General features: G+C 40.7%; 1 protein-coding gene across 10 annotated transcripts in view; it reads right to left on the bottom strand.

Annotated features, from left to right (window-relative positions):
* The window catches only part of MBD5 (methyl-CpG binding domain protein 5), a 70,520-nt gene that overhangs the window by 18,158 nt on the left and 30,723 nt on the right, over positions 1-21,639 (bottom strand). For all 10 annotated transcript variants that reach the window (XM_086615805.1, XM_086615814.1, XM_086615813.1 and 7 more), the window contains 2 exons: positions 17,541-19,679; positions 976-2,004 (listed from right to left, as the gene is read on the bottom strand). In XM_086615805.1, the coding sequence (XP_086471931.1) occupies positions 976-2,004; positions 17,541-19,679 (3,168 nt within the window). The remainder of the gene's footprint in view (positions 1-975; positions 2,005-17,540; positions 19,680-21,639) is intronic.

Here is a 21,639-nt window from a genome sequence, read left to right as displayed (position 1 = left end):
TTTGCTTGTTTTTAATGAAAAGCTCATGTTTTTCTTAATATTTCCATTTGCAGAATCATTGGTTAGTTGTATTTTACCTGGAAAATGTAAAGCAAGGTTGACTGCACGATAGCTGTTTAGTAGGTAAGTATGAGGTGTTAAGTTAAAGTACTTATCAGCTCTTTGCCACTATTTCATCACTCCTATTAGTCTATTTATGAGATTTCATAGTCCAGACAACAGAGGAGTACTAACTGTATTATGTTTATGTAACCTTGGTAAAAATCATCAAAAGACCCAGGAGAAAAAACTGGTATTTAAAGGCTTTTTAATGACTTGTTTTGGGATGTAGGTGTTTCCCAAGTGAGATACTCTGGGTTTCTAACCTACAAGCTAAAACAAAAAACCCCAGAGTAATAAGAAAATACAAATACACAATAAAGGGCTCGAAGGGCAACTCTCCTCTTTGAACTTGTGCAAGGACCTACAGCGAGCGCTTCACGGATTACTTTACGGGGAGCGTGCTTGCAGTTCTGGCACTTTGGATTCACGTGGAAAAACGCAGCTGGCCGTTTTTTGTCGGCTGCACAGCTACTCGTACTAACCCTGTGATGCCACATGCCCTTGGAACGGAACGCTGCATCCCAGGGACGCACCCGCGCTTGTGCTACTCGAAAAATGAAACAAGTCCAATTGCTTGCACAAGTTTCAGGTGTATATAGTAGGTCTAGGTGGCATCAGAATTAAGAATGGAATATAAAATAATTTCCAAACCAGTATTAAGTGTTATATAGAATGTCTTTTAAATTTCTCACAATAACAGTTATGTTTTTCTCACTAGAAATAAACAAGCTGTAACATACAAAAGCCTTACAAAAAAAAAATAAAGGATGATAAAGTGGAGTCTTTAAAAATAGAAACTAGAATCCAAAATTCCCCCTCCCCAACCCTCTTCCTTTTTTTTGCCTTTTATATCTGTGAAGAAATTGAACTTACCAAGCAGACCTGTCCCCAGTAGAGGGTTAAGTAGCTGTGGCACCACAGAGTTATTGTTGAGTTTAGCTGGACCAGATGTATTCCCAGCATTATTAGATATGTTCAGCAATGTTTCTGCCATTGACACCACTGCTGTCCCACCACCCAGGGTTGAGACAGACAGTGCTGCCACAGCTGATGATGTAGTGGTTGTGGTAGTGGTTGCTTGGGAGGAGGTGGCTATGGAAACCTCTGGATGATTAGCGGTGTTGCCCGACGCGGAGTTGAGGACACCTCCCACCAGCTGGGGATTCAAGGCCATTAATGCTGAGGCCCCAGAGACAGCTGGGAGGAGCAGGGGGTTAGAAGTAGTGTCAGTGCCCGAAAAGCTTGGTATGGGGTTGCCCAGGGGGTTGGTTAAAAGGGTCTCCACCCTGTTGCTTTCTGACTGATTGCTTGGCAAATGGTCAGGTGGGGCTGTCATCTGGGTGACTGAGGGTAAAGGGTTATTTTGCTGTTGCAACAGATCTGAGATGGTCAGATTGAAAGATGGTAGGGGAAGCATGGCAGCTGCTTGGGCTTGGTTCTGAAGGAGGGTTGCTAGAAGCTGAAAATGAACAGGCTGTAGTACCTGCCCATCCATGTCACTGGAGAGAAAAGCTAAAGCAGCATTTACATTCGGGTTGAGAAAACCTAAAGGGTTGAGGTTGACCTCAGACTTGCCTTCTCCTGCTGAAGGCTGTAGTATATTTAATAGATTCTGGTTTAGGAGATGTTGCTGATTCACTGGCAAAGAGATAGGTAGAGAATTGAGGAGGTTTTGATTCAAAGAATGTGGAAGATTGTTGTTTGAAGAGCTGTTCTGCGGAAAATGAAGCGAGTGTTCGTGGCCAGCAAAGGGGAAATCGCTCCCAATGGGCAGCTGGCTCTGAAGTGGGTTTCCAGCTGCAGTAGTGACTATAACACCATCTTGAAGCACAGATGTTGTCTTTGTGATGGCAGGTTGGCTGGTGCCAGCTATGGCTATGGATGATGACGGTCCTGAACTCCCTGCAATGCAAAAGAACAAAACTATTAATAGTATACGACCTGTTGGGAGACAATCAGAGTCATAAAGTAACTAGGTTAATCCAAAACAGTAATGTTTGATATCCATGCACAGGAAAGAAAATGTTTTGAGCATCCAGATTTGAGTATGTTTTAAATAGGAATGTATCTGCCTTCAGCTACTTCAGATACTACGTGCTGTGCTGCATCTCATCAGAAATTATTTAACCATCCACTTGTATTTCCCTCAAATTTCTTTAAGTGGAGATATAACAGGGTTTCATTAGTTACATATTTTGATTAGCACAAACCTAAAAGCAACTGTAACTTAATGCAGTTAGTCGTGGACCAGTATGAAATTAACTAATAGGAAGAAGCATCAAAGGGAGACATAAAGGAGGTTGCACGAAAGAGTGCGAGTACATGATTCAAATGTAGATGTGAAACTTGGGCTCTTCTGTTTCCTGCTCTATTCCATTAATGAGGATTTAGAGAATTAGTATTCAAAGCGTTATTTTGGACTCCTGAAGAAAAAATACGATCATGACAATTACATGTCATGATGATACCCATGATAAAATGGAACAAGCAAAATATATTATGGTCAAGGTAGGCTAGCAGACAAAAAAGCCCAACAATTTATAAAGAAAAAAAAGTAAGCAACGAGGGTGGTTGAGTCACTTGGCATGGAAAGAAAGACCAACTGGGTAGATTTACTGTGAGGGGGTTACACGGAAAGAAGGAGAGAATAATAAAGTTTATTTGGGTATTTGTATAGCCCTTTACCAACTCTAAAGTAAATTATTAATCGTTTTTTACTTAAGGCAGAGTCTTGAATTGACAGTGGTCATACACAAAAAATGTGTGAGAGGAGGCCAGGAGAACTAAGGCAAGTGAAATGGCCTTGAACTACGCCTCTCTGCTTCACTGAATTCATTGGAGAACATTCAAGTATTGAAATTGTATACTGCATACACATAAAACTGTATAATTATACATGTATTTAACTATGGTTTTCATGAAATAAAATAATTCTCCATTCTCAACTGCCCTGCAAATAGAGTTCATATGATAGAGATCAAAAGGTATCAATTATTGGAAAGTATCAATTATCATCTTTCTAAACAAATACTACTTGAAAAGGGATATGCAACTACACTGTTAACCAGTAAGAACTGGATCAAATCTTTACATCATTTGTAACCTAAAATAGCATTTTTCAAGTACTGTAACATTATGACAACTCAAAAAGGTACAAAATTAACACAGTACCTGAGGCACTGCATTGAACTCAAGAGAAGAAAGATCACACCCTCTCTCCCATTATCACATTTCAGTACAGGAATTAAATAAACAAATCAACAAAAGAGAAAGAACAAATTGTAATCATAAAGCATTGGGTATCGTATTCTGGTGCGATGAGAAATACGTTAACAAAGCAGTAAAAGCCATCTCATGACAAGTACATTTCTCTGGGCAGCAGTTTGGAACAAAACAACCCAAGCAGATAAGCACTTGAGGAACGAAATCCCAACCATGCACTGAAAATGTGTATCCCAGCGGATTCCCACTTACCGTTTGGTGTTCAACACTTCAGATTAGGCAGGAAGAGCGAACGCTCTATACCTTGACACTCCCAGGCCTGAGAAACTGGCACCCAAGCCCTCCCTGGCTTTCTAGCTCAGAAATACAGACTTCCAAATTATAGACACCTTCCCAATAAAAGTCAATGAAAAGCTGCCAATAAGGCAAGTGGCTCAGAAATTATTCAAAACTGAGATGAAGACGGCAATGGCAAACCTACTGGCACAGATGATGGCACAGCTATGGCAAGCGAGGTTGCTTTCTGCCAACATATCTGTCCTACTCCTGGTCACCTAATTCTGGAGACAAGAAGCCTCTGGCAGTGTCTCCCCACCATGGGACATAAGAGAAAAAAGAAAGATACTTTCAAGAACGCGTTTACATATCAAGCTGTATGCGACCTGCTGAGATACTGTTTGCACTTCTGAGTATTTTGCTATTTTTAAAAATAAGCCAATAGTAAAATACAGTTCATATAAATGAGGAGCAGAACAGAAAACTAAATTCAACATATATGTTTGCCATTTATTTTTAACAGACAACCATAAACTCCGGCTACTGAAATCCAACTACACAAATCCCAGAGCACCTACACTAAAACGTAACTGCACATCCTCCTTTTTTCACTAATCTCTGAAATAGTTTGAACTGCACTTTTAGAAAAGTATCAGAAAAGTCTTTACAATCTTTGTGGCTAAAAGCCAATTCTTTTTGTTTCACTGGAGAAATGAAAACACATCCACTTATAATAGTTTCAAACTCTCACGCCAGGCTTGTAATGGATCAGTGTGTTACAGAGCTCACATCATAATTACATAACTTCAGGTACCTGTTTGCTCACAAAACAGGAAATTCTCAAATTTGTTTGGTTTTGTTTAAATCAGTGTCCAGAATTAACACTCCAAGGATTTAAATAGTAGGAAAAGTCCCGAAGACCAAAGCACAGATCTAAGAAATACTGTTACAAAGTGATTCCTACAGGGTTTTAAGAGAAGAGTCAGCTGCACCACTCAAACGACACGAGATGGATGTCTGCTGTACTTCAAAAAACATCAGGCCTCTGAAATGATGTTGGTTGAAAAATTGCTGACTGAAGCAAAACTCTGTCACTGCACTTTGAGACACACTTAACGTCACTCTCCCTAGTGTGCAATTTGGTTTAAGATGGCCAGGTAATACCCAAACATCTTGAGATGCCTACTCCTCTCTTGGAAATGACCTTCTACATAAAGTCTTAGTGTCACATGGACAGAAACAGGCCACCATCAGCTCAGCCTGACCTGCAGGAACAGCCTGATATACGGGACTTTGTAAGGCACGAGTTGGTTTCAGGCAATATTTGTGTAGAAACTCTTTTCTCCTGCAATAGAGGAAGGACAGATATCCAAGCTTTTTCCTGGGTGGCTTAGAAAGGCTTCCCTCGCTAGCAGAAATTGCATTCGATGTCTTAAGCAGCACATGGATAGATTTTTAATTGAGGCATGAGGAAAGTATTCTATATAGAGAGCTCTCCTGAATATAAAACCTAATCTTGGTATTTTCGAGTGGACCTAATCACTGTTTCTCATTTATTTATGATCCTATTTTCCGTTCCACTAAAGTAAATGACCGAATGGAAGAGTATCTGGTGTGAAGTAAATCTCAAACTGGTAAAATTGCTGCTAGGTTTTTGTCAAACACTGCTCTGATTTCCATTGCCCATCAAACACCGCTTCTGGAGATCTAACCTGAGAGGTCTAGAGTGCATTCGACACTTGCCCTTTCTCCAGATTAATTAGGCAATTAATAAATTGCTACTGGGGAAAAAAAACCACAAAATTTGTTGGATTCTGAGTAGCAGGAAGAAAACGTGTCCTTACTTCAATCCCAACTTGAGAAGTTTGGGAGTTGAAGAGGCAATGAGCAGACAGACTTCAGCAGGAAAAGAAAAAGCAGGCAAATATTGGCCCCCCAGCTTCTGTTCAGCCTGCCTCACAGAAAGGCACAGCAGGAATGGGTGTAGAAAAGTCCTGAATTGGGTAGTAGCTAATTTACAACTACATTGTGGGACAAATCTATCTCCAGCAACAGACTGAATTGCCAGAACATGATTTCTGGATCTCTTCCAAAATACCATCTCCAACAAGTCAATACTCGAGATGAAGAAATACACGCACACCCGTTCTCATTAAAACATAGTGCTGCTAGACATCTTCTGAATGTTTGGCCCCAATCCAAAAGACAAAATCTCAATTGTTTATTTCTTCCTCTTAATAAAACATGTATAATCTCCATAATTGTTACTGATAGTGCTGCATCCACAAGATACAGAAGACCAACAAGACCAAGAGCCCTTGGAGAGCCCTGTGAACTGTCCTTGCCCACTTTCAGAATGAAATCTCCAAGACCCAGGATGAACATGAGCAGTCCTGTTTTTTTGACTCATAAGGAGACCAGAGGCAATGAGAAGACAGTGATGCCCAGTATCAGCAGTGTGAAGATCACAGAATCGTCTGATTGGAAGAGACCTTCAAGATCATCAAGTTCAACCATTCACCCTGCACTGTCAGGGTCCCTAAATGTTGCTCAACACCAAAGATGTGAAGAGTTCTGTGAAATGGCATGGAAAAATGCAACATACCTCATCAAAGCAATGGTTTAAGATATACTACGAGCACAAGAGAAGAAAAGTTGTAATGAGAGACCTGTCCTTTCAAATCAGGCTGTAGCACCAAAGTGTAGCAGTGGTGATCCTTTGAGGTCTGTCCTTTACTCAAAGTGATATCTAGATCTATACGTTGTATTTACTAGAATTTTCCAAGAGGGCAGGGTGACAGCAGAAACCAGATGGTGGATGTCAGATGAAAAAAGATCCCTACGTAAACAAGCTGTCTTGGCCAGCACCGCTGTTAGGAAAACAAGACTGCAGTTCTGACCACTTGTATTTCCATCAAGCCTGGAGAAGGATGACAGCCAGAAGAAGAGAAGATGCACTGCGGCACCAAAGAGTTTCAACAGACTGTTAGCTCACCCGAAACTCCACCACAAAAACAGTTCATTATTATTGTATCCAGGCTCCACGATGACAGTTTGGAGGCTTTGGATGAGAAACGCAAATGGGAGTTGAAAGCTAAAAGGAAATCACAAGTTTGATTCCAAGTTCATAAAAACATGGTATTTTGAATCCTGGAAACTCAAGGCATCATACATGTTCGCTCAGTAAACAGCAGTCCTTAATAATCAGAAGCTCTTAAGAGTAAAAGTAGAATGAAAAAAAGATGAAGGAGTTTGACTAAAAGCCATAAAAGCCTAAGACAAATGCTGTCTTCCAGCTCCTTCAGACGCAGACGTCTGCCAAAAGTTCTTCTGCCAGTTGTCAGAAAAAGGAACTGTTTTTGCAATGCTATGAGAAGAAGAGATATCCAGAATGCTGACAAAGTACATCTATTGTTCTCTTAGAGGGTCAAAAAATGTTTTGGGAGTAAATAAATGGAAATTGAATAGGACATACATTTTTAAAATTATTACTTTGTGGGCTATAGTATTTATTTATAAGCATTTTATTTTGTTTTCTTTTGAAAGCACATTTATTCTCCTGTGTGGATTTTGTCTGTGTTCCTTTTTTTCAAAGTGCCGCTTGACAGGTATTCCTAAGCAGATGCAATAAAATAACAGGTATTATGAAATCAGTTTGCATTCGAGAAGATTCAGTCTCCCTGCTCCCTTCAAATAAAGAAAGTAGAGTGCTAGACGTTTATCATTCATATCTCAGCATCATCCTACCACGAAAAGACAGGAACACACATGTACACACACTGCTGTTGAGATGGCAGGATACAGCCAGAGGTCTACCTTGCTTTGAGTCCTGGTTTAAACAATATTAAGTTTTGAACAACATGAAGACTTGTACAGCAAGCTCAGAAAAAGAAATTGGGGTATAAGCTATTGATTTCAAACTAAACAAAAGGAGAAAGTCAAAACCCATATATCATTTCTGCAGCAGCGGCAGAATTGTCTGCATAAAAATATATAGGAATAGTGATGACCTCAGATACTGTGAATAATGCTCAGCTTCCTTATAAACCAAACAATTCAAACTGAGAGCAAACTACTGTGGTCTTCACAGATACGAAAAGTACTTCTACCAAATTAAAGAACATTAGCTATTTTCTTAAAAAGCTGCAGTTAAATATACCAATTAGAAAATGATAATGCAAATCATAGAATCATAGAATGGTTTGGGTTGGAAGAGACCTCAAAGATCATCTAGTTCCAACCCCCCTGCCATGGGCAGCGACACCTTCCACTACACCAGGTTGCCCAAAGCCTCATCCAACCTGGCCTGGAACACTTCCAGGGATGGGGCAGCCACAACTTCTCTGGGCAATAATCCTCTACAATGCATTTCTCTATAAGAAGCTACCCATTATGCATTCTAGTACTTCAGTAGTCTCAACGGTACATTGCTGGAACTTGTAGAATAAAAATAACCAAGACGACAGGTGTATTAAGTACTTGGGAAACCAGAAGTGCAGAAAGTGCTCATTGGGCATTAATAGCTAAAACATTTCAAGTTTAAGAGTTGAAAAGAAATAAATGTTATACATGCCACACTCTCAGTTCTTACTTTTCTGCGTATTCAATAAAAATAAAAAAATAAAAATTCAATAAAAATAAAAAAATAAAAATTCAATAAAAATACAGCTAGCTTTATTTTAGATTTTATATTTTATTTCTTTTTAGATTTAGAACATTTCAAGTTTTTGAAACCCTTGTCAGAAACACATTCAACTCCTCGGTCACGTAATGAGTTTCTTGCTGAAACTACCACCACTGCCACCCCTCCCAGGTAACACTCAGTAGCTCCTGCAGAAGAAACCTGCAAGATCCTTTCAAAAAGATCCAGCGAGAGTGCAGGGAGGAAAATTTCACGGCAGACCTTACTCTGAGACTACGAAGGTGTGAAAGTACAAAAGATCACTTAGGCATTGTAATTACTACTAGATCTCAAATAGTTTGTGTAACTTGTACCACACAGGGTCACCGATCCGTGCTCGAGGCCTCCAGAAGCTCTTGCAGCATTAACATGAAATAAGAATTAATATCAACTCAGAGATACAAACACATAGTTTGCATCAGCGGCAACATTTTTAAATTAGTGATTTTAAGAGGCTCAACTTTCACAGAAATATCATCACTGATGAAAGTGATACGACCTCGTATTCCTTAAAAATTTGAGACGTGTTCCTGCTTTAACTGCATATTCCATCACCTACCTATAAACTTAGAACCAAGAGCTATACATTTCTATAATTAGAGAACTCCGTTTTCTTTTTGGAACGGAAAGCATTTAAGATGTTTATCTGGTATCACATTTATCCCAGCGCTTTCAGTTCCGAAGATGCCATAATTCAGCAGTTAACCACCAACTACTGTCAGTTGTTCTCCTTATCGAGATCGTGCGCTCCCTTGAGACAACAGAGAAATCTCCAACAATGGACCAACAAATAAAACATCCTTCTCAGCCCAGCAGAAGCAGTTAAAAACCTTGGACTCCTCTCCTATACAACACTGTCTGCACAGAATGTGCTTTTCTGTAAAACAGCTTTCACTGCCCGTCCATAATATCCCGCTTATCACTGTGGCAGCTGAGCGTATTACTATGACTACCAACAGCATAATGCTGCAGGATCGTTTTTTTTTTTCACTTACAACAAAACAGCTGTAATGCTGGCCCTGTTCTTAATAGTGTTTTTCAAACTCTGGCTTTAATAGATCATTTTAAGGATAAAAATTACTGAGGACTACAGCACGCAGTCTCTGCATCTTCTGGAAAGTGACTTAGCCGAGAATGAGTCTGTCAAAATTTTAGGGGAAGGGCGAAAAGCCCAAAGCAGTTTCTAGGACAACAGAAATCCTTAAGATTAGGGTTTTTTTAAAATATACCTGACTGAATTTCAGTCTTGGCTCTTCTCCTCGCCCCTGTCGCTTCCAACTTCTGCATTTTACCATCACTGCTGTTCTTAAAAACACCTTGGGAAAACTATTCTGACGTGCTTAGCTGTTAACAGAAAGCAGAAGCAGTCTTCTAGTAAAAAACTGTCACGACAACAGCGTACAAACGAACAGTCTTTCAGCATTTTCTCCACGTTGGCACTCAGTCTGATCTCGTCCTGTATCATTCCCCCATTCACAGCTGTGAGAGATGCACTACAGATGAAGTAAAACATTTTATTGCAGATTTGGGAAGCTAAAAATTCAATAAAAAGAATTATTTCTTTCAATAGTCTCCACTCCACTCTCTAGCAAATTTTGGAGTTGCCCACTGGTTCTGCTTAAGAATATTTTCAGACGTGGAGAACTAAATCTGTATGGGAAATCTCTTATAATTAATTCATTTTTTCTTCATAATCATATCTTTAATAAAATAAGACTAATCTTTCTGCATTATTATTTTTCTTCCTTTTTTTTTTTTTACAAATTCTCTAACTTTTATTAATATAATTTCCTAGAATAATGTATGGCAGCTAAAATACTAACCAGGTAAGAGTCTGATTAACTAAAATTTCGACTGCGAGTTACTGGCAAATTTGTATTATAAAAAAAAAACCAACACAAGAAAACCCAAGCTACGTGTCTAAGCAAGCGATGTGCTTGGTAAGCGGAGCTCAGCAGAGCTGAACTTTTATAATCTTGGTATTTATCTCAGAGGTACCGCTGCTGCGATTCACAAACTGGGAACGTTTGCCTGAAGGGCCCCAAAGAGAAGGTGAGGTCAGAGTATTGCTAATATACACCGAGGGGATCAAGTTCAAAGACAAGGATGAAGGATGTAGTAGCAACGTTGGGATCTACATAACTGCACACCTTTTGAGAAAGAGTCTTTCACGACGAGCACGTGCCCCAGGATGTGGGAGAAGCGGGACGTGATCCCACCGTAACCCTCGACAAGCCAGCGCTCAGTCAATATTACCATTTCTCATCTCCACTCACCAAAACTCAACCAGTTTAACATGTCTGATACAGCTACAAATAAATTACTCCTACGTTTCCTATTGCCACTTCTACTAAAATTAGAGGATTACTCATTTCAGCTCCCTGTACTAAATAATTGAGTGAATTCAGTAGAGGTTGAGTTGAGTCTTAAGTTTTTCCAATTTGCTAGCACTTGCTAACAATAAACATGCATAAATAGAGGTAATTTGAAAAGAAAAATCCAACTTCCAAATTTTTTCTCTATTGTAAACCTCACAGTAGCAAGTATATTTATACCAACTGTATAAAAGTATCATATTAACAACTAAGTTTTACCTAATACGATTGCTGATGCCTACTAAGTCAGTGATTCCTTTATGTTTGGAGAACAGGAGTGGTTTTGTGCACAAATCTTCTACCACAAGTTAAAAAGTGCAAATAAATGAGAATATTCATTTCAATGGCAAGGTAGGGAGCATGACCCACCACCTGTCTCATACTTGGAAATCTTCATTCTTCATGTAGAACATTTTCCCCATTCTTTACAGTTCTCATTTGAGTAGGAAAAGAATCACTTTTGCGTCCCCAAAATAATAACAAAGGAAAACAGGGTAGAATGTTGAAAAGTAGTGCCAGATTTTAAATAACAGTGATTCCTCATAATCACAGCTCACCTCTTCCACTGGAGAGAAGTCCCTCTGTATGTTTGTACAAACACTGAGACCCAAAATCAATAGAAATTTCAACTGCCTTTATAATTAGAAGAGCAGCCGGTTGGCACCTATTTAGGGGTTATTTAAGTTTAATAAGAAACTTTTCTCAGGCATAACAAGCCCCATAAAGGATGCCAGCCCGATAGTCTTCTGAATTTAAAGTCAAAAAGTTCTTCTGATTTTGTAATTCCATGACATAGAAAAGTAATTTTGGGGAGCAAATCCAGGGGCTCACATACTGGAATTTGCCACTTTGTAGACGTTTAACGTGATATATTCTAAAATATCCCATCTTCTCTGATGCACAGGGAAGACCAGAGAAGCAAGGCCCTACGTGATGTTGATGACTACCACTACACCCAATAGTACATGCAACCTTTCGTTCGTGTAACACTTTATGCTTTAAGTTCTCCACATCATCAACACACGGAGGCGACGGCGGCATCCTTCCTTTCCATCTAAAGCATTTACATCCACAGCTCTCCCAGAAGATACGGGAGAATACTTACCCCAAACTACCCCAAACCCCTCCATGTTCACAGAAATTAAAATCTGAGGCGACACTGTTCACACTACAGATCTGTATTTTTCACCCAGATTAAGGGCAAATCCTTCAGTTAGACTAAAGCAATTCATTCCTCAGGAGACATAGCTTTGTGCTGCAGGCAAAATACAAGAGAAAACAAAACTTTACAAACGGCAGAGAAGTGGGACATGTCCTGAAGATCATACCCCACGCTGCTGAAGAAGAAAAAAACAAAGGCCAGTCTGATTTGAAGGGAATTTTTCTCCGAGCTGTGATATGACTATCAAGGAGATACTTTCTGGTTCTGCAAAGTGAAAGCAGCTCCCGATCGCTCCCCTTTGACGAGCTCTAAGCCTACTGCCAGTTTGGCAGAAGAAATATCTTTCATGAGTCTTTTAGGTTGTATTGAGATTAAATCTTGACGATGAGGTTACATGACAACGGCGAACACCGAGACAGAAGTATTCTGAGCCAGCAGTTGGAAGCCATGCAGTTCTCCGCGCCCTCGAAGGTCGGTACGGGAGGGCAGCACGAGAGGAACGGAGCTGAGCAGATGCTAAGGTCAGAAGCAACCACCATCACCCTTCAGAACGATCCTACGCACACTTGGGTTTGGAAATTTCTTTAAGACTTTCTCTCCATGCACTCAATGTGTCCTCTGCTAAAGTACTCCAATGCTCAGAATTCTCACAAAAAGGAAATCACTCTTCTTTGGTGTCGAATTTACCAGCTTTCAGCCACTGGAAGCTGTCATCAAATGTCTGCCAACAACGTAAAAATAATTCAGCCCTCTACTTTTTCAGATACTGCCCAAGCATAAATACTTACAGAAGAGATACTATTCCTTGGCTACTTTGAAAGAGCAGTTTCAGGGCATTCCCAAGTGCTGGAAAAACTCACATCCAGCTCGACTCCGTGGCACCTGGGCTGCTGATGAGCTCACAGGGTGGGAGGTGAGCTCGACTCCAGGGTCTTCTGCAAAACCAGAGTACAGACACTGCCCCTAGGGCTGACATCCCGACGTCTGAGTGACAACCACATCAATTTGGTGGCCTTCCTTTGAAATCTCTATTTTTTTGTAGCTTTCATGAGGAGTGACCACTACCCAGAACGCCATATCTGAACTCTGGTTTTCTCAAGTACACACAGAGCCAGGAGCATCCCCAGTTCCACTATGTATTCCCATTTCTATGTTCCCAAGGATCCATCCAGCTTCTCTTTTTGTGGTTTTTTTTTTTTTGTTTTGTTTTGGTTTTTTTAAATTTTTTTTTTGCAACATCACTGTTCTGACAGTTTGCATGATGTCTATTAAATCGAAGCCTCCTAAACCCTTTCTTTGAGTCACTGTTTTCAAAGGCAATGTTCCACTCCCAATTATATTACACTGTGCTTGTCTGTATTAAAATAAATTCTGTTTGAGTGGGATAGAAGCTCCTCACTGATTGGGATCGGTCCTGTATGCTCCTCACTATTTAATTATATTTTACTATTTTCTACTCTGAAAATTTCACTAGTAAAAATTACTGTTCTAAGTCTACGGAAGGGATAAAGCCTTTGTTTGCCAAATCTGCCCTTTATTTGTCACTACTAAACTTCTATGAGAGTTTCTCATGTTTCTGATGTTCTGCTATTTGAGACAACTTCTCTTTATTTCTGTTTGCTACGGTTATTATATTAGTTCCCTTGATTTCCTTCATCAACTGTATATAGCTTTTACTCTCAAATGTTTTCCCCTTGTTTTCATCTATCCCGTTGTTTACACATGATGCATTCTTAGCAGGATTTGCATCTTCAATGTTCAACACACACATACATAGATTTTCTACACTGTGACATTCTAACAGCAAGAAAAAAAAAAAAAAGAACCAGACTCTACAACAAAATATATCACACAGTGACACAGTCCTGTTTTACGAAAAGAACAGTCAAATCCAGAGACTACTTCAGAGAGGTAAAGTGGCTTAATGAATTTGGCTAAAATTCAGCTAAAAGCTGCCAAATGGGCAAACTGGATTCCACCTTCAGTTTGTATCAGAAGTCTGAGGGCTTGACTAATGAGGAATACTGAGTCGAAGGTTAACAGAAATAGTAAAACCACTCATTAGAAAAAACGAGTCTAGAACCCAGACTCCTGGCAGAAAATGGACTCTTTTCAAAGGAATAGCCCGAAATAATCTACACAGATCTGCTGCTAGCTCCTCCTGCAAGACAGCTGTTACTAAACAGTGTTTGCAACCCAAATACTATAGAACTGAGAGACTGAAATTATTAATAAAAATTATTGAGCACAACTGGTTTTCAAGGGCTCAAACTCGGAAAACTGCAAGAGCTTTCTACTGCATAAATAGAATTAAAAATGAATAAATACAAAAAAAATTTCTATCACACTCATACTGAAAATTACCTGGAAACTAAAGCTATTATCTGCGGAAGAAGAAAACAAAAGCCAGAACAATAAAACTTGGTCCATGTGGTTAAAATATAATTAAAAGCTTAGGCAATAATATCTAATTGTGGTGATTCTCAGTACTTTTTCTCTCAGGAACTACTTTCTGATTAGTAGCTATTCTGAATGCTGGCACAGAAACAGCAAACAGATTTAGCAATTAAAATACTTAAAAACAAAGCAGAAAAAAAAGAAGCCACAAACTGAAATACGAACACAAGAGTTTCCTGAAGACATCTTACTCAGCTGCACTGCTCTTGAACGGGTGCTTCACATGGCTGAGCTTCATCCACCACAACCACCAGCCTGCTATCCCTTTGTACAGAATAATTCATGATAATCCTTGTCCTATCACAACAGGCTGTTCAGGAGGGCCTGTTGTGATAGGACAAGGGGCAATGGTTTTAAAATAGAGGGAGGTAGATTCAGGTTGGATATTAGGAAAAAATTTTTTACCATGAGAGTTGTAGAACACTGGAACAGGTTGCCCAGAGAGGTGGTGGGTGCTCCATCCCTGGAGATGTTCAAGGCCAGGTTGGACGAGGCCCTGAGCAACCTGATCTAGTTGGAGATATCCCTGTTACTTGCAGGGGGGTTGGACTAGATGACCTTTGAAGGTCCCTTCCAGCCCTAACCATTCTATGATTCTATGATTCTATGATACATCTCTTACCAGTTTGGTCCTAATGCAGACTGGTAACTAACTTTTATTTTTCAAGGTTATTATTAATCCAAAATATTCCACATTCCACACTTGTTTCACAGACAGAATGCTTCCCTTCTCCTGCAAATACAACGAAATGCCTCTATCTGGATTTTCCCAGCTATGGATTAGATTTAAATCTTATGCTGAGCCCCACGCTGCTGTGACGACTCTGGCAGGAGGCTACACGAAGGTTTAGGCACCGTTTTAGGGCTTTGCTCCTGGAGTAACACAAAGATAACAGATTCTGGAATTTCATCTTAAAGAAACCAACAGGTCTCTAGGCTCGTGTCATGGTTTGATGTAGGGGGGGGAGGTTCTGATGGCCATCATGGATACTAACAAAATTAATAAATGCAGGTTGTGTGTATTTTGCAGGAATCTAAACTAAAGAAACAAAGCCCTTTTGTGGCGAGGAACAGAACGTATTCAAATCTTTCTAGTCTTTGCCTACACAAAACTACTCTTTATCATTTAGATAAGAAAAAAAAGAGTCAGTTTCAGGCCCTATAATTATATTGTGATAATTCTGTCCGTTATCTCCAGAGTATTAGAAATACCATTCTGCAGAAATACCACAGCAGAACAGAAGTTCCCAGCTGAGGTTACAGACACATTTCTATTCCTATATTGATGACAACTGAAGAGGCTGTTTCTGTTGAAACCTTTCTTCACGAGGCTTTGGCACATGCACAGATTTGTTGTGTCACTTTTGTCTTCTCGGGAGGGAACTCAGTTTGCCTGAAGACAAGGGCTGGTGACACGAGCAAAGGCTCTGATTAACCAACACAGGGATGACGACGAGCTGTGCCATCAGCCCCAAGGCAGCCTTCCCGAGCAGACCCAGTTACCACCATACCACAGCACGGCACGTTACAGCACACGGCTGGGTCAAAGTGATGGAGCAGGAACGAGAAGGTCCCACATGGGGACGAACCTGGATTCTCGTTCTTAGAAGCCCACCTTAACAGTCTTTAAGTAAGATTTTATTGGTAACTTTTATGTAATGCAAAACTTGTGTTAACTGGTTCCAGTCTGAATTTTGTGCAGGAATCATGAACCTTTTAAGCCTTTACCCCACAAGAGGTGAATTACTACTGCTCAGCTCCTTGACGGTAACCGCTGGCACACAGGCTCTTATCTCACATAACATTCAGTCTTTTCTGTTCTCTGGAGGGCAAGTTAATATAGTTCAATGCTGCAACAACTTCACAACTTTCTTCAGCTATGTGGACAGCGATAATTCAGAAGAACCCATACATACCACTGGTACCCACTGAACTCAGAGGTGGAAACCCAAAGAGCCCCTGCTAAAGGGATTTTGTAGTATGCTTAGTGGGACAGGGAAGCAAGCTCCTAAGGCAAAAACCAGACCTTTGCTCTGTTCAAAAACGAGTACAAAGTCTCAGAAGAGACAGACTGTATCAGGAAATGCTCCTCTTTGTCAGCATGACAAGGCAAAACAGCCACGCAAGGATTAATGGCTGCTTGCTTGTGACACAACCCACCAATATAGCCAAGGAAAAAAAAACCCACCTTTTTTCCCCAGGAATGGAGAGAAACCCTTAAAAGTCATCAGAAACTGTGACCAGCATAATGTTAGAAAACCATGTTCATATAATTCAGATTTTATGTAACTCTGTTCTGTATCAGCTCTCTTGGAGGAAGCTCAGGAACACGCATCAGGATCTTTCTGGGGCTAACGAGAGAGACCGCTTTCCTGCTTACAGTCCCTTTCCGCTGGACCTCATGTCGTTCAGCTATGATTGTATCAAACACAGGCTTTGAAGGTTAACCAAGCTGAAAGACTGAAACATCCAATGGGAGTTTTTTTTCCTGCTTAAGAAATAAACACAGCACCGTATTTCCAAAGCGCACACCAGCAGTAGTTACACACAACACACATTTTCGAGCTGCCTCCCTTTTCTCTTTAAAAGCACGGAGGCAGTAACAGCACTCGCTTCCTCTCCAGTCTTCACTGATGAATAAACCAGGAGATCTCTCTACACTCTTCCTACTGAATACAGAGTTTAATCAACCATTTAATTACCAACTTAATAAAATTATCATGATAAAGGCAAACACAGATTTGGCACTGCCCCACACTGTCCCTGTAAAAGGCTATTTTGTAAACTTTTTGTACCCCTAGTTTCTGCTCCAATCTCTGGTTCTTTAATGCAAGCAGTAAAGAGCACAAGTGCAGCCTGGATCTGCGCTGCCAGGTTAGCCACAGCATTCTAGGGCTGAAGTAGCAGGGCACGCTGAAAATAAACCCTAATTTATTTGGGCAAGGGATAAAAGCTGAGGTCTGGGTATGTATGCATGGATTTTATTTATGCGGAGTGTGTCAAAGTTAATAAAAGCAAGAGTTGTCACAGGAAGGAGGCCAAGATGATTTTGTTCAGGAAAAGGGAGATATATTTTAGTCCACCACTGTTTTTTCTTATTCATTTTATTTTTGAGTTTCTGGATATCAGCATGAAATAGGCTGGCTTTTCATACTGGTAAACTCAAATTTAAAAAGCAGATATGTAAAAGGAACCCGTTTAAAAATAGTCGTCATGTATTTCCAAGCAGTCAAACATAAGGGTATCCTTTTAGAAGGAAACGTACCTGCTTCAGGACTTGTTTGATTACAGCTGCTAACAATGCTGTTTGGTATCACTGGAGTGGAGGATGCCTGGATTCTTGACTGAGGTGGGTTCGGATGTAAGGAATTTCCTAAAGCCATTCCTGTCTGACTGAGCATCCCACAGCTCCCGCTAGCCTGCATCTGATTTATTAAACCTGCAAGATGGTTGGTTGTGCCCGGGCTAGTACCGTGGACAAAGTTAGTGTTTGTGTTCTGGCAATGCACACCTTCCCCTCGCAGGGGTAAACTCTGTGCCAGCGAGTTCTGGAGACTGCCAGAGTTCATACTGGTGTCTGCAAAATGCATCTGGTTACCAGAGCAAGGTAAAGCGGTGTTCGAGCTCCCACAACTGGTGGTACTATTGCTGCTCATGTGAGAGCTTTGACAACTCATGGACTGAAGTAGCTGGGACATAGAACTGATGGGAAAGGAGCTTTGACTTTGCTTTCTTATCAAATCAGATCCAGCTTTGGAAGCTCCAGAACTGTCCAACTGAGACTGTCTCAGCAAGCTCAACACCGTGGTGGTTGGCTGCTTTCTTTTCCTCAGAGGATCTTTTTGCTGAGACATCAATTTATCTCTCAGTGCTGCTCGGCCACTTTGCCCTTCGGTCGTTGGTAGAAGCACGTTGGCAGCAGGAGGGAACATGGTATTTAAAGTGCTATGTCCTTCGTTGTTGCCACCGCTGGCAACGGGTCCAGAATTGCTACTGCTGTTATTGTTGCTACCAGCAAGTTTATTTTGATTTGCTAGCTGTGCTTTGGCTGCTGCTGAGAGTAAACTACTTGCTGGAAAAGAGGCAGCATTGTGCTGGTTCAAGATCTGATTTAAAGGCATTCCCAGCAAACCAGGCTGACTCTTCAAGGAACCACTTCCAGCCGATGCAGTAGAAAAAGCTGCATTGTTGGGAGGATTTAATACATTACTCATTCCAGCAATTAATGGGTTAGGGATGTCCTTGTATTGATTAAGTCCATCATGCTTGGTGGAAGGGCTGGATGGCATGGATGGTCTCGGTGACCCTATTGTTGACCTTGGGGACCTGGGAGGAACTTTAATACCACTACAGGATGACTGTGGTCCTACTGGAGGCAGCAGGAAATTTCCATGATCTGATGATGTGGAAGAAGAACGTGATCTTTGGGGAGAAGCCTCGATCCTTCCAATCCCGGATCCCATCATATGAACTGGGGATGTCACCGGTGAAGGAGAGAGGGAAGTTGAAGCAGAATGCTGAACTCTTTGAACGTGACTTCCATGGTTCATGTGACCGGGTTTTACAGTTGGCAAAGGAAGATTACTTGGCAAAGGGACGACAGCAGGAGGCATGCTTACATTCATCACAGGTACCTGAGAGTGGACGTTTGAATGGAAAGTAGTTGGGTTAATGATAACGGGATTCTGATTCACTGGTTTGCTAGGAATAGGGTCAAGAATGCCAAGTGGATCCTTTTCTGATGTTAATGGCTTTTTCTGAAGAGCACAAGAAGGTGGTGGGGGAGGTGGGGGTGGACCTTGGGGCGGTTTATGGTGAAACATTGCTCGTGGTATTTCCATACCAGTCGAAAAATTACACATGGGTTTTTTCATTACTGGACTTTTTGTGGTCAAGGTTGGGGAAAGAGGTATATTAGTCCTTCCAGCCATTGCACAGGATGACTGTATGGGAGAACCATGTAGCATTACTGATGGTGGAGATAGAGGTGTCCTGTTCATGTGAATAGGACTAGAGTTGGGTGCTCCATGAAAATTGGGATTGTTCCTTGTGAAAACATCAGGGCTTCCAAGTGGGTCAGTCCTAGGAGAGATTGAGCCGTCTCCGTATATCTGTGATCCCGATGAAGCTGGACTGGGCATCCCACCATGACTGCCACGATACGGAGACTTCTGTCCAAGTTCATTACTACCCAATCTCTGCCTAGGATAGACAGAATGAAGTTCTTGTTGCTGGCTTCCAGCCATTTCTTGCACGTAAAGCCTACCCATGGCATTAGATGCCCCTATCATCAACTTGAAAGGAGTCTTACATTCTGGCATCACAGAATTTGTAATTCCTTCATGCGATTTAGTCCTCATTGATCTTGGAGTTGCTGCTCGAGTAGGAACTACTGGAGTCGCACCTGATGTTAAAAACACAACAGTTACTGTTTTGAAATCCAATATCACATGTTTCACTGCAAAACTACTGTGTGTGAAAATATTCATAAAAGCTGGAAAGCCTTTTGGCTAAACTTTTGCCTCAACAGAAATAGTACTGAAATCACCAAGTAGTTGCTGGAACGGTGCCTGCTACACAGCGCAGCTGCACAGACCTTAACTCCATATCCCAGATAAAGACTGCCTAAATATGGACAACTGTAAATCTTGCGTTTCTGAGGTTTCAAGCACACTTGTTACCTACACAAATATACTGTAGCACAGTCCTTCTGAAACGTCTGCTTCTGAAAGGTTGTTTCCCCTTCCTCCCCTTTTATCTTTTCCCTCTAATCATCATCTCCACTCTCCTACTCCCGAAACTCCAGCATCACCACTTTGGCTCCAGCTAGAAGGGCTGGCAGGAGGAGCAGGCTATCGCTGTCGCAGGGAAAAGGAGCCTCTGGCACCATCTATTGAGTACAGGAGGGTTTGTTTTCAGGATAAAGGCCTTGGGGCTATTTGCAAAATTTCCTGTCAATTCCAGTTTTGAGACTAGACCTTCCCTACAAGCACGAGACCATTTTCCTTTTCTGTCCACTAACATCAGTTTTATTTAAAAAGATTTTTTTTTCCAGTGTTTTGCTTTAAGAATACCATCACAAGCAGCTCCAAGTCTGGCAGACTTTCTGCCAGTTTTGCTGCTCTGGGAATTTGTAATTCAGCTTTTGCAATGTGAGCTCAGTAAAGGAAAACGAATGCATTTTTGGCATGCAGCCTCTGGATATGCAAACTTAAACTTGAGTAATGAACTAAAGATTTCATGTTCAAAGGAATTCAGAGGTGCCTTTCAATTCCTCTACTCACAAGAACCCAATTCCTTTCTATCCTTCAGCCTGGCCATAGGAGACAGATGGCACTGACAATCCTGCCTTCATCCTATTTGCTCAACCAGTCACGTCATGATGGAAAAAACCACGCTACCTTTCCCAGAATACAACCAAAGTCTCATGTAGGGGACAAATCTCAAGACTGAACTGCAAAACAAACTATGTACCAGAAACCTCACCTTGAATGCTGGACCTAAGCAAACAGTCAAGTGTAAGTATGCATAAATGAAAAGACTTTTCATTTACAAAAGCAATTTCTTGGGAAATTTCCTTCTTTGCTTAGTGCATAAAACTCTGATCAACTGAGAAGGTAAGAGCACTTAAATGTGACTTGTGTCATTAATATTTAGCTGGTTTCACCTCCTCATTTTGCTAATTTTTTGAAAACAGAAATGTAATTTAAGGACTACTAATGAAGAGTAAAAAAATTCAAAAAGGAAAATGCCTAGTAACTTGGGAAATTGCATGTTCAGTTGAAAAACATAAATTATGTTGCAAAAGACAATTTAAACAAAACTTTAAAATCATAGATAGCAATTTGAAAACGCAAAAGCACATCAGTATTTTAGCATTGTCTACTTATCTGAAATTTATTGTTTATTTTTATATCCTTAAAATTTTCCACTTTGAAGTAAGGCTGCAGAGGGATTAGCAATTACCCAGCTATTATTGCAGCAACACAGAGGTGCAAAAGCTCTCTCAGATTCTCCAGGGTCATCTCCCAGAAGTTGCATGCATCACAGTATACAACCATAAATTTACTGAGTCCTGTCTTAAAAGTAACTTCACTCCTTTGCCCTAACTGTTTGGATCTGTAAGACCACTTTGGAACCTTCTCTTGTAATCTTCAGAAAGTATCTGATTTTCAGTAGAAGTTTCTATGCAACTCGGTTTTTGTAGCTGTTTCTTTCCGCACTAAATTTGCCCTTTCGCTTAAGGAGCTTTGTTTTCTGGTGCTGATTCTCCTGATGTCTTTATTAACAGGAATTGTGTCTTGTTTCAGCCACCACTTTGCCAGGTTGAACAAGCTAAACACTTGTAGGTGACTTTCACAAAA

Source organism: Tauraco erythrolophus, chromosome 8, assembly GCF_009769465.1.
Source record: "Tauraco erythrolophus isolate bTauEry1 chromosome 8, bTauEry1.pri, whole genome shotgun sequence".
NCBI lineage: Eukaryota > Metazoa > Chordata > Aves > Musophagiformes > Musophagidae > Tauraco > Tauraco erythrolophus.
The sequence above is the reverse complement of the archived record's forward strand: the minus strand, read 5'-3'. Positions and strand labels throughout refer to the sequence as shown.